Here is an 11637-nt window from a genome sequence, read left to right as displayed (position 1 = left end):
TTGTGTGTTATTTGCATGTCTGCGTTGGAAATAACAAATGACACCCCTGCTTATCTTTCCCATCGTCCATATCAGATTTAAACTGGCAAAGAGCGACTCAGCTGACATCAAAAGCGTTCCCGCTTCACTGATTAGATATCATTGTTCCTTTTTTTTTCTTTCTTTCTAGGTAATTCATCAACGCTCCATGATACTTCTGCCTGGACAAACCGTACTGATCTGGTATGTGGTGTCCTTGTTCTCTAAAAACACAAAACTGAACGATGTGAACAGCCTGAATTCAGGGATCGCGTTTTCAAACATGTTCTCACCCAACTCATTGTTTACTCCTGGCCTCTCCAGCCGGAGAACGCCACCTGGGCGTCCCTGACACAGCATGAGTGTATGGAGTTCGGAGGGCTGCTGGTCGGAAAAGCCTGTGACTATGTGCCTGACATTACCCTGATGTCCTTCATCCTGTTCTTTGGGACCTACACCTGCTCCATGGCTCTGAAGAAGTTCAAGACGAGTAGATTCTTCCCCACAACAGTGAGTGATGAACAATATCTCATCTCTGACTGAGCTGAAACTCTTTTTCAAAGAAGAATGGGCAAAGTCCGTAATTCTGCAAACTGGTAGACATACAGAAGAATTTCAGCTGTATTGGCAGCTAAAGGTTCTGCAGACTATTGACTCTATGGGGTCTATACAACTCTATGCTTCTGACATTTTGTTTGTACACCAGGTCCAAAATCGGGGTGTCTCTGAACTTTCAGAGCCCACATTACTTACATTACAAACTTAAAGGAAATTAGTTACAAAGTCGGGCTTCTATCACCTGAAGAACATTTCTAGGATTAAAGGACGAATGTCCAAGCAAGAACTAGAAACTCATCCATGTGTTTGTCTTTTGCCTACGCTGCATCCCCAGAAGCAAACATTGAGACGCAGCATTCAGCTTTTATGCACCACAAATCTGGAACAAACTTTCAGAAAACTGCAAAGATGCCAAAACACTGAATTCTTTTTTAAATCGAGACCAGAAACCCAGCGGTTTAGAGTTACCTTTGATTAGTAGTAGGTGGAATATTGATCAACATACTTGATGCAAATTTGCTTGATGACGGCATTTGACAAAACGTAATATTTATCTTTTGTTTCGAAATCGGTTAGTGTTTTTACGATGTGTCGCACTTCGAACTGCCTTGTTGTTGAAATATGCCACACAAATAAATTTGACACCATTCTCCCAGCTTCACAAGCGTGTGCTGATTTGTGTCGGTCCTACGCATGAAACCCAAATGAACGTATGTGCTTACGTTAGAAAAATGTTATTATTACTGTTAAGTATCTGCTATTTATTTATTTTTTGGTCTTAAAATAAACTCTCTAACCTACAGCGATGTTGTCCCCTGTCTAGGTGAGGAAGCTTATCAGTGACTTTGCCATCATCTTGACCATTCTTCTCTTCTGTGGCATTGACGCCTTGGTCGGGGTGGACACTCCAAAGCTCATAGTGCCTAGTGAATTTAAGGTAATCACTACACATTTCATATAGAAACGTATGCACGGTTTTCAATGTGGGCTTGACGTCTTGGTGCTGGATATGCTTTACACCATGGTTGTCCAAACTTTTTGACACATGGGCCAAAATCGTCAAGTCAAAAGGACTTGAGGGCCAAAAAATGTTCTTTTATCAACTCAACAATAAACTAAGCATGTGATTTTTTATATATTTTTTTTTTAGTTAAACAAATGAAGTAGTCAGATTTGTTGTTGGAAAGGGATGTGGATATTATTACAGCTACAAAATTGTTCCTGTATTTAAAAGATGCTTTGCCAATTTTCTAGGTATCAACAGGAAAAACTAGAACCTTTAGTAATTTCAGTGCTATAAAACCGGGATTTAGGTCGACGTTTATTTGAAAACTCTTGCTGGGTTAATCCATGCTAAATACATTCTTTAGAAGCAGATTCGGGTGCATCAAACTCGGCTTTTGAGTAAAAAGGGATAGATGTGGTGCTTGCTTGCAAGAGAATGCAAAGAGCGTGGTCATTTAAAGACCAGTGATTGTTTTATTGCTAACATTTTTTTTCATTGTGAGAAAATCTGACTTTCCAATAATTTTGCCCCAACAAAAAAATAGAATAGCCTCCATTTACGTCAGACACCTGTGCTGGGTTGGCTAAACGTGCCGTTCTTGAACTGAAATCAGCCCCGGGTGGGGGGGCTCACATGGGCCACCCCCACCAAGATGCAAGCTGGACGCCCCCCCCCTCCGCCTTAGACAAAGGCCGATGCTGTGGTGAGCAGAGTGCTGTTTCCTTAGATTACACCGTTAATGATCCATGTTTCTGCAAGAAAGACTCCCTAATTCTTTCAAGTCCCCTGCTCAATGCGCTCTTTGTAGTTTGCTCAGTTGGACACATATTACCTTGAAACTAAGACACAGGCATGCTTGGGGATTTCTGAGCTCAAATGTTGGACGGCTGGCAGGCCCTCGCAGCCCTCCCATTTTCGTGGAGGAGTTGGCAAAAGGTGAGCACAGGTGATGTGAGAGCCGACGCTCTTCTAGTTGCGAGCACAGAGGCGGCTTTCTTTGCACATACAAATGCACAAGTAATCGAAACCTACAGAGTGTTCGGGTACCTGCTCTCTTAATTTCATGCTTCGGATGTTAGCCGTGTCCTTGCATGTGGATTCACCATTACAACTAAAGCTTTTTTTTTTTTTCAGCCCACAAATCCAGCACGAGGCTGGTTTGTTCCTCCGTTTGGAGGAAACCCCTGGTGGGTGTACCTGGCAGCTGCACTTCCTGCCCTTTTGGTCACGATTCTGATCTTCATGGATCAACAGATCACTGCGGTGATTGTGAACAGGAAAGAACACAAGCTAAAGGTAGGCAGCTCACCTGAATGTTGTTAAATGTACACAGGAGATCTTTACGTCTCTTACATCAGTAATCGCTTTTTTTTTTTTTTTTAAAGTAAAATTTAACATTTTGACCTTGTGAAGTGACAAAAGCTTCTTTTTTTTTTAACCACTTATTTAAGAAATATTTTGGATCTGTATATAATAATTACTTTTAAATTACATTGGAAAAAAGACGGTGAAGACAAAAAGCTTGATAATAAATGAGGCATTTAAGTACATGGGGGAGAAATTACTGTTTTTTTTTTTATTATTTAAGCTGCTTTTCATTCATTCACAAAAGCGGGTAGATACAATACTACACAAAAATATTCACAGCTGTTTAAGCTTTTTCCACGTTACGTGAAAGACCAACACATTTAGTAAGTAGTGCCAGGCATTTCATTTTGCTACTTCTAAGATATGCTCCTTGTGTACTAATTTGCATTCGTCTATTTCATAAAGTCCTCTCAAAATGTATTTTTGAAAACGTTTACACTGCAACTCTCTCACGCAAATGACAGGAGCCATCAGCATCCAATAACACCAACCTCCTCTGTGAACAGAAGCAGGTGGAGTAGCCAAGTTTTTTCTCAGATAAGAGTAGTACTACTTCAACATATTTTTACTCAAGTAAAAGTAAAAGGTAGTCCTCGGATACATAAAAAAGAAAAAAAAAAAAAAGAAGTATTTGGTTAAAAGGCAACTCAAGTACCGAGTAACTGATCAAAACTTCGATCACTTAATATTTTAAAAAAACAACATAATAATACATCATTAGCTAAACCAAAACCTAAAGTTATGTGGAAATGTTGGTATTTTAAAGGCCAAAATGGAAATAATTCCTGTGAATAAGTACAAAACAACCAAGACAATCAAAAGAACAATCCCCCCCCAAACAATTATTTCAACATAAAACACACGATGCAGGTGTGTGAATCTTTGGTAAAAAGAAACTTGTTTTTAATCCTACCAAGTCACTCGTTGTGGGTTGAGTGTCAAGAAATCTGTCTGTAGTAAGAGTAGCAATGCTTCATAATAGGATTATTTAAGTAAAATGAAAAAGTACCGTCTACTCGAGTAGATAACCCTATGAAACCCTTTGTCTTCTCTCTCTTCGTGCTCAGAAAGGGGCCGGTTATCACCTGGACCTGTTCTGGGTGGCCGTCCTGATTATACTCTGCTCCTTCATGGGGTTGCCATGGTACGTAGCTGCTACCGTCATCTCCATCGCCCACATCGATTCCCTGAAAATGGAGACCCAGACCTCGGCCCCCGGAGAGCAGCCCAAGTTCCTGGGCGTCAGGTGAGTTGTTGTTTCGTTTTCATGTTTTTGCTCCATCATACTGACGGCCGTTTTTGAAGCGTTTTCAAGTATTTGTGAGAAGGATCTCACCAAGTTCTTCTATTAAAAATCTCCTATTCTGATTTTTTTTAAATACATTTGTGGCATGTAAATACACTCAGTGTGTGAAAATCAAACTAATTACTTTTAGGCTTTACAAATGATGCTGATTTTCCTATTTTTTCCCCCCCATCCAGGGAACAAAGAGTCACTGGCATCTTTGTGTTCCTCCTGACGGGACTCTCTGTCTTCATGGCTCCTATCCTGAAGGTATTCCGTCCAGCTCCTAATTCCTCCATGGAAACACGGATTACAGTCCGTCCCTTTTAGGGCGAGCTCTCGTCACTTGTCTTTATTTTTTAAAAATCATTTAGAATCTTCCGTTCATCCGATTAGTAGCCCCTGTAGCTGCACTAATTCGATGTGGAAAAAAAGGCACATTCATCAGGGCTTTAAGCTCCAGTTGGAGAAGAGGGTAGAGTTTCCATTCCCTCATTAAGGTGGGAAACAACCTGAGCGGAGGCTGTTTTTGGAGCTGCTGCGCCCCCTAGTGGCCATTTTGTTTTCCAGGCTCTGTAAAAGTAGTTTTTCCTCAAACTGCTGTCTAATCTGCTATTTGTGAGCTACTTTAAAGTATTAATGCCTACACTAGCTGGAGCTTTAACACACAAAACTGTTCTATTTTCTTATTTATAATTTAGCTTTAGCTACTGATACTACATTCATTTGCATGTTTAAGATAGATATGGTTTTTGCTTTGTTGTCTGCAGTTCATCCCGATGCCTGTTCTCTATGGCGTGTTCCTCTATATGGGTGTGGCGTCTCTCAATGGTGTCCAGGTGAGTTGCTTCACTCTAACTAGCATTGGTAATCACCACATAAGCGTATGGCTGTGTTAGCTTCTTAGAAGATGGTTATACAAAGCTTATATTTTACAGTGCCTTCTTCATAGCCCTCTATGCGTCTCACGGTTGACGCTGCAATAATAAACTTTACAGTTGCTCGTCGAAACTTTGTGCAGCAAACCATCATAAAGTGGATAATTGTGAAAATTTCTTTTTGTGACAAGATCTACAACAACAACATATAAAGAGTCGTCTGAGGAGAAAACTGCGCATTTGAATTAAATACAAAATGAATTTGTGTTTTCAGAATACTGTTATTATTTACAAAGACTCAAATCATTTTCCTGTCATTTATGCACTACTTTGTTTTGGGCTGTCACATACATTTCTCCCTTCTTCAAAAAAGTGTCCGATTACATTCACTGTAGTTGTAATGGGGGAAAAATGGCGAAGAGGAATTAATATTAGTACTGGTAGGCACTTAGTATCGTCATAGCAACATAAGTTGAAGAGAGCCAAGCTATTGAAGGAGTAACTACATCTATATATTAATTGTATATTCTTGGCACATAAATACTGTTGTGTCTATAGCATCACCTGTTCTTGTGTAGATTCTGGTCCATTAGTGTTTAGATTACTGATCAAAAGTTGGGTATTCTAGTCAGAATTGAAACCAAACAGCCCAAAAGAGATTTGTGACGGGCTGGCCCTGCTTTTGTAAAATGACAGACTTGTTCGCTGTTGCTTTTTACTTCCATTAAAACCAGTTACGAACCAGTTCTCAGCCGCCAGCCTTTCTCTGAACGCTTTTGTGGGGGGTAAAAAAAAAAAAAAAAACTCCACAACAGAAGTGTTGATTTCTTTTTATTTCACTTTTCTTCATCTGATTGTCTGCTTTGAAAACAAAAAAACCGACAGTTCATGGACCGTCTGCTGCTGCTCCTCATGCCTGCCAAGCACCAGCCGGACCTCATCTACCTGCGCCACGTCCCCCAGAGACGCATCCACCTCTTCACCTTCATCCAGGTCCTATGCTTGGCTCTACTCTGGATCCTCAAGTCCACCGTCGCCGCCATCATTTTCCCCGTCATGGTGAGGATCGCCTGACGTGTAGCCGAGTGAAAACTGAAGCGCGAAGGACGGTGCTGAAAAATGTACCGCGAGAAAAGCGTGCTATATCGATTAGATGTCGATATCAGTAATTTGTTTATTAGGTGTTTTTTGTTTTAAGTAAATACTGCCAAACTGGTCACGTGACCTTTCCTGCTTCAGCCACGGTTTTCCATGCCATTGTATATTTTAAGTTGTTATGAGGCACGGTGACGAAAACCGAAATTGTTGCCGTGCACAGTACTCTGCAGGTTGTTGCTAGGTAACCAAAGAGTGAGTTAGCTGATGCCACCAATCTAATCATGAGAAGTAAAGCCGCTGAAGCCTTTCCTCTGGTAACATCTTCAGAAATGCTGCACTGTTTTGAATAGGACTTCAGTAAATATCCTTTACATTGAATATTCTGTTAGATGTATTATCGACCGATACTGACAATACATTTATCGCGATACTTATTGCTACGGATTGATAAATTCTCCAACCTTCTGTTGGGAATGACGGAATCTGACTTGATATTGTTTTTATTGTTTATTCTATGTTGCATTGTATTTTTGTGTTTGATTTGATGTAAAGCACTTTGAAATGCCTTGCTGCTGAAATGTGCTATACAAATAAAGTTTGATTTGAATGATCTCCCTGCGCTTCCGTTTCCTAGATTTTGGCGTTAGTTGCCGTACGGAAGGCCATGGACTACGTGTTCTCCCAGCACGACCTCAGCTACCTGGACGATGTGATCCCGGAGAAGGACAAGAAAAAGAAGGAGGACGAGAAGAAGAAGAAAAACAAGAAGAAGGGAAGCATCGACAGTGAAATTGACTACGTAAGTAACAGTCGACAGTAAAAATGGGAGAAAAATGGCACTTTTTCTCCACTCCACTGTTGATGTGATGTGTCAGAAAGTAGCTCTCCAGCGGTTAATGTTGTCCCTCCGTCCTCCCACAGTCTGACTACCCCTACCATGAAAATATCCCCTCTATAAAAATCTCTATGGAGATGATGGAACAGGAGCCCATGTTGGGGGATAAATCTTTGGATAGTGAGTACCACTGGCCAGGGTTTGCTTCGCTCTCGCTAAGAGAGCCACTCAGACTTTGCTTCTCGAAGCTTCTCCTGCCGTGCTCACCCTTTAGCTCTGACTCTGACTTCCTGCCCGGCTCAAACCGTTAGCGGATGAGTTCATGTTGGAACCTTAAGAAAAAATAAATTAAAAACATTGCTTGCTTCCTTTCTTTTCCTTCTCCAGTTTTTGCTTGTGCAGCCTAACTTGAAATTTAGGATTTTGCCAAAACATTTTTGCTGTTTTTTTTTCTTTTCTTCCCCCCCATCAGGAGATTCGCCGCAAACTGTCCTTAACCCCCATTCACCGTGCTGAACACTACTTTGGCTCCCCCTCTGTGTAAGTGAGTACCATCCTCCTTTTGCACAGCTGTCCTATATTGTTTTTACATAAAAAAAAATTCATTGCTAATTAGAACCTAAGAGTTAACAAACGTAGGGCCACAGCTAGCGTTTCCTTTAGTTATTGATTAATCTACCCATTATTCTGACGATTAATCGGATAACTAAAATTGCCAATTCTGCTGATTTTTTTATTTAAGATTTTTTTTAATGCAATATGAAAAATACATTCACAGTCACTTCCTTTTTAAAATAGGAAAATGTTTTATTGCGAAGGATGTGAAATTATTTCTAACATGAACATGTGAAAAGCTCAGACATTAATGCTTAAAAAGGCCCTCTGTTGATTTTTTTTTTTGTGATTTGACTGGTTAATAATTGATAATAAAATATGCTTAATGGGATATTTATTTAATTTTTTTACAGAATTTGAAACATTTGAAGTGAAATCACTAGAGGAGTTCTGGTAGAACATACTTACAATTTTTTTTTGACCTTAACTTATTTTTTTCTTCTACAATTTTTGCTTAATTTCTACTCTGAGTGTTGTTCTTTTAGCAAATGGACATTTTTATAATGTGTATGCTCCAGTTAACGATTAATCGATTACTGACTAAGTTGACGATTATTTCAACAATTGAATAATCACAATTAAACCGATTAGTCGTTTCAGCCCTAAGCAGAAGTTTGCCAAAGTATCACCACAGACTCCCAATTTAGCTCAGTACTGGACTTTGACTGGACTCAAAACTTGCACAGGAGTTTATTGAGATGTGGCAGAGTAACCAGGGCTGAATCCAGCGTCTAGCTAGACATTTTTCTATATCTTATTTTAGAAAAAATAAAACGCATTGAGGCTCGTGGTTGCAAAGTGACAAAATGCGAAGAAATCTGAGAGACGTGAAGACGGGGAGACGCTTCATGTCACTTCATTTTTGTGTCTTTCTCTCAGTTTTGGCTGCGGTCCACACGGCTCACCTCGGATTCGGATCGACGGGGTGGAGAACGGCTTCCTCGGCAGGAAGAGCTCTGAAACTGAACTGTGAAAGAAATCTGTACTCAAACAGCGCAACACTGCAAACATCTTCTTGTTTTATTTTATTTGACCTTTTATTTTATTACCACAGTCCACATCCGTGGCGGTTATTTCAACGACAATTCACACAAGGATTTGAATCTGAATAGATGGAAGTATTGCGTCTTAACACTTTGGTGGTACTGAGTTTTCAGCGTCGTCGGCTGAAAATCAAACAGAACGTCATCTGACTTCACTTTTGAAAGTATGTGTTGTTAATTAATTTATTAAACATAAAGTTTGTAGACATGAACAGAGGTCCTGGAAGCAATAGTAATTATATGATTTGCTAAAGTCCATTTCTCTGTACATACCAATATCCAAAGTTTTAATTTATTATTATTATTATGAAAAACTTGCATGCATGCACAAACACTGGGATCCGCGTCTTCCGTTCACGTGTTGCACACAAAACGGCCTACACAAAGTCATCTATGCAAAAGTCACAAGCCGACTTGTAAATATTTTAACAGATTTGTTCCAACAAATCCAAAAATTAGAAAAAAAAAAATAAATAGCAGCTTCGTCTCAGAATCAACACAGGTTTCATCTTAATTTTTTTCTCTAGTCTCATTTTCCTTTTTCTATATATTTATTGTTATATTTAAACTCAATAAAATAGCTTGCTGGTTGGATTTTATGCAAGAGGTGGACATAGTTTTTTCCACTTTGTCTTCTCAGTGGTCTGCCTCCACTCATCTGTCGTTTCCCTGTTTAGAGTCTTAGATTTATGAAGCCCTCACGTAGCTCTACCTCTTCTTCTCTTTAGGTGCCAGACATGTTTTTTTGTTGTTGTTTTTTTTTTATTATTGAAATGCTTCTATTGTGCAATGGTTTCTGATCAAACACTAATCTGACTTATTCCGTATCCCCTCAATTTGGCACTGTATAAGTGTCAGATTCATTTTGTGACTTATATTATTACTATTATTGTTTTTTTTTTATCATTGTAAAAAGTGAAATAGCAGATATGTGAAAGGGTAAATCCACCTGATTTATAAAAAACAAACAAGATAGTACTTTAATGTTTGTATTTGAACAACTGAACATGGCATTAATATTAATATGTGGCAACTCGTCCTTTTGATGATATTTCAAACACTGAAGTCGAGGAGAAACGAAGCATTCTAGCTCGTCTCATGAATTCAGTGTAACGTTGGCGCGAGAGACAATCGATTCTTTTATTAGGTGGCTTTTATTTTACAATGTGATTTTATACAGAGGCTGATGATTTGATTAATATTTAATCTTTAAATACTTTTTAGGTTGTTGTCTTTTTTTTTTTTTTTTTCAAATAATGCAAATCCAAATTTGGACCGGTTACTGATTCATTGTCTTTTGGAGTAAAAAGTCAGAAAAGATGCGTACGGTGCTGCAAAATGTGTTTGCCTACTTACAGATATTTTTTTTTGGACATTTTTGGCCACATAAAAATGTGAAAGACCATCTAAAGAAAATCTCAGTGAGCAAAACCAGCAATCTTTTGTCTTTTTCAATTTATTTATTGGAGAAAAACCTGCACAAATGAACCCAACATTATGTGAAAAATAATTGATCCCATTGAAATTCCTCAACATCTCAATGGAAAGTCTGGACTTTCACTGGGTGAGTGTTTCAGATGTTCACTGTCCTGCTGCACAACGTTCTTGACCTGAAGGTCATAAACGGATGAGCAGAATTTCTGGTTTTGTAAATTACTACACTTTGTTCAGGTCTTGAAGTTGCATTTTCCCTTTTCTTTTGTTCCTGAGATGCTCTAACAGCAGAAATAACTTCTAAAAAGTTACACTTGTTTCTTTCAGTGACAGAAAAAAGCATTAGGGATGAACAAAGTAGGTTTTAGAAAAAATTGACATTGACCTTCCTGTTCTTTATTTTTTTTTTGCCAGTGAATTCTCCCATGATGGCTGTTTTGATCCAATCTCTTTCTTGTTTTTAAGTCAAGAACCCTGAGGCTTAATTGAGGCCTGCGGTAGTTTTGGTCTTGTTCTGTTTTTCCCTGATTTATTCGCTGAATTTCTAACAAACTGGAGTATTAAAAATGCATCCACATGTGGTCAAACGCAGCTAATTCACCCTCTTCACATGGGGCTGGTTCCTCTTAGAACTAGATTGATGATCTGAAACATGTGACTGAATAGCCAAAACACAAGAAATACGTAATTTTGAACAAATACTTGTCGCAGCACTGTATTCTGATTTCCATTTAGCAAACACATTTATAATGTTCCGGCTCAAGTATGCTCATCACCGGTACCAAACTGATTTATGCAAGGTTGATTAAAATAGACCTGTGTATTCATGCATCCAAATCATTTGAGCTGTGTAAGCATATTTATTACTTCCAACTTTACGATATTCTCATGCACACTCTATTTTGCCTGTCATTTGTCTTGCTAAGCGGCTCTGATTCATCTCTCACAGTATGTTTAATCTTTAGAAATGTGAAGCTAATGACTGTTAATGTTGCATTTTTTTTCCCCTTCCCAACAACCCCCCCGCCCCCAGAGGTTTAACTCTTTGTTTCCGTCATCTGTACATAACTGTTATATTTATCGTGCTGTGACACTGAAACCGATTTTATGCCACGCATCGTATGTGCTAAACTGTCAGGCTGCTCCGAAGGACTTAAAGTGTGGGTGTTTTTCTATGAAGTAGTGATTTAAATGAGAGCAATAAAACAATCAGAATCATTCTTAAATGCATTGTTGTCATCTTTATATATATATATATAACTAAATTAAATGAATAAACAAAACTTTGTTGGTAGACTGGGATCCAGTAGGGATGAGACTCTTGCCTTTCCCGACTGTAGCTGAAGACAGAGGTGGATCGAAATGAGGCGAGGGAGAGAGAACGCTCATTATCTGGAATCAGCAAAGCAGCATGTGAAGCCACAGTGGACGGACAACATGAAAAAAAAAAAAAAAAACTCACTCCTCCAAGGGATAAAAAAAAAAAAAAAGGATCATCC

At 38.9% G+C, this 11637-nt stretch overlaps 1 protein-coding gene across 5 annotated transcripts in view; it reads left to right on the top strand.

Annotated features, from left to right (window-relative positions):
- The window catches only part of LOC122819601 (electrogenic sodium bicarbonate cotransporter 1-like), a 40681-nt gene extending 29317 nt beyond the window's left edge, over window positions 1-11364 (top strand). For 4 of the 5 annotated variants that reach the window (XM_044096431.1, XM_044096430.1, XM_044096434.1 and 1 more), the window contains 12 exons: window positions 170-222; window positions 343-528; window positions 1400-1513; window positions 2717-2878; window positions 4018-4196; window positions 4433-4505; window positions 5006-5074; window positions 5999-6172; window positions 6846-7010; window positions 7133-7226; window positions 7519-7590; window positions 8541-11364. In XM_044096431.1, the coding sequence (XP_043952366.1) occupies window positions 170-222; window positions 343-528; window positions 1400-1513; window positions 2717-2878; window positions 4018-4196; window positions 4433-4505; window positions 5006-5074; window positions 5999-6172; window positions 6846-7010; window positions 7133-7226; window positions 7519-7562 (1313 nt within the window). In that variant the 3' untranslated portion in view covers window positions 7563-7590; window positions 8541-11364. The remainder of the gene's footprint in view (window positions 1-169; window positions 223-342; window positions 529-1399; window positions 1514-2716; window positions 2879-4017; window positions 4197-4432; window positions 4506-5005; window positions 5075-5998; window positions 6173-6845; window positions 7011-7132; window positions 7227-7518; window positions 7591-8540) is intronic. The other variant, XM_044096429.1, reaches the window with a different exon arrangement.
- The last annotated feature ends 273 nt before the right edge of the window (window positions 11365-11637 follow it).

The sequence above is a fragment of the Gambusia affinis genome, linkage group LG17, assembly GCF_019740435.1.
Source record: "Gambusia affinis linkage group LG17, SWU_Gaff_1.0, whole genome shotgun sequence".
In the NCBI taxonomy this organism is placed as follows: Eukaryota; Metazoa; Chordata; class Actinopteri; order Cyprinodontiformes; family Poeciliidae; genus Gambusia; species Gambusia affinis.
Note: the sequence above shows the minus strand (reverse complement) of the source record. Positions and strands in the feature narration are given on the sequence as shown.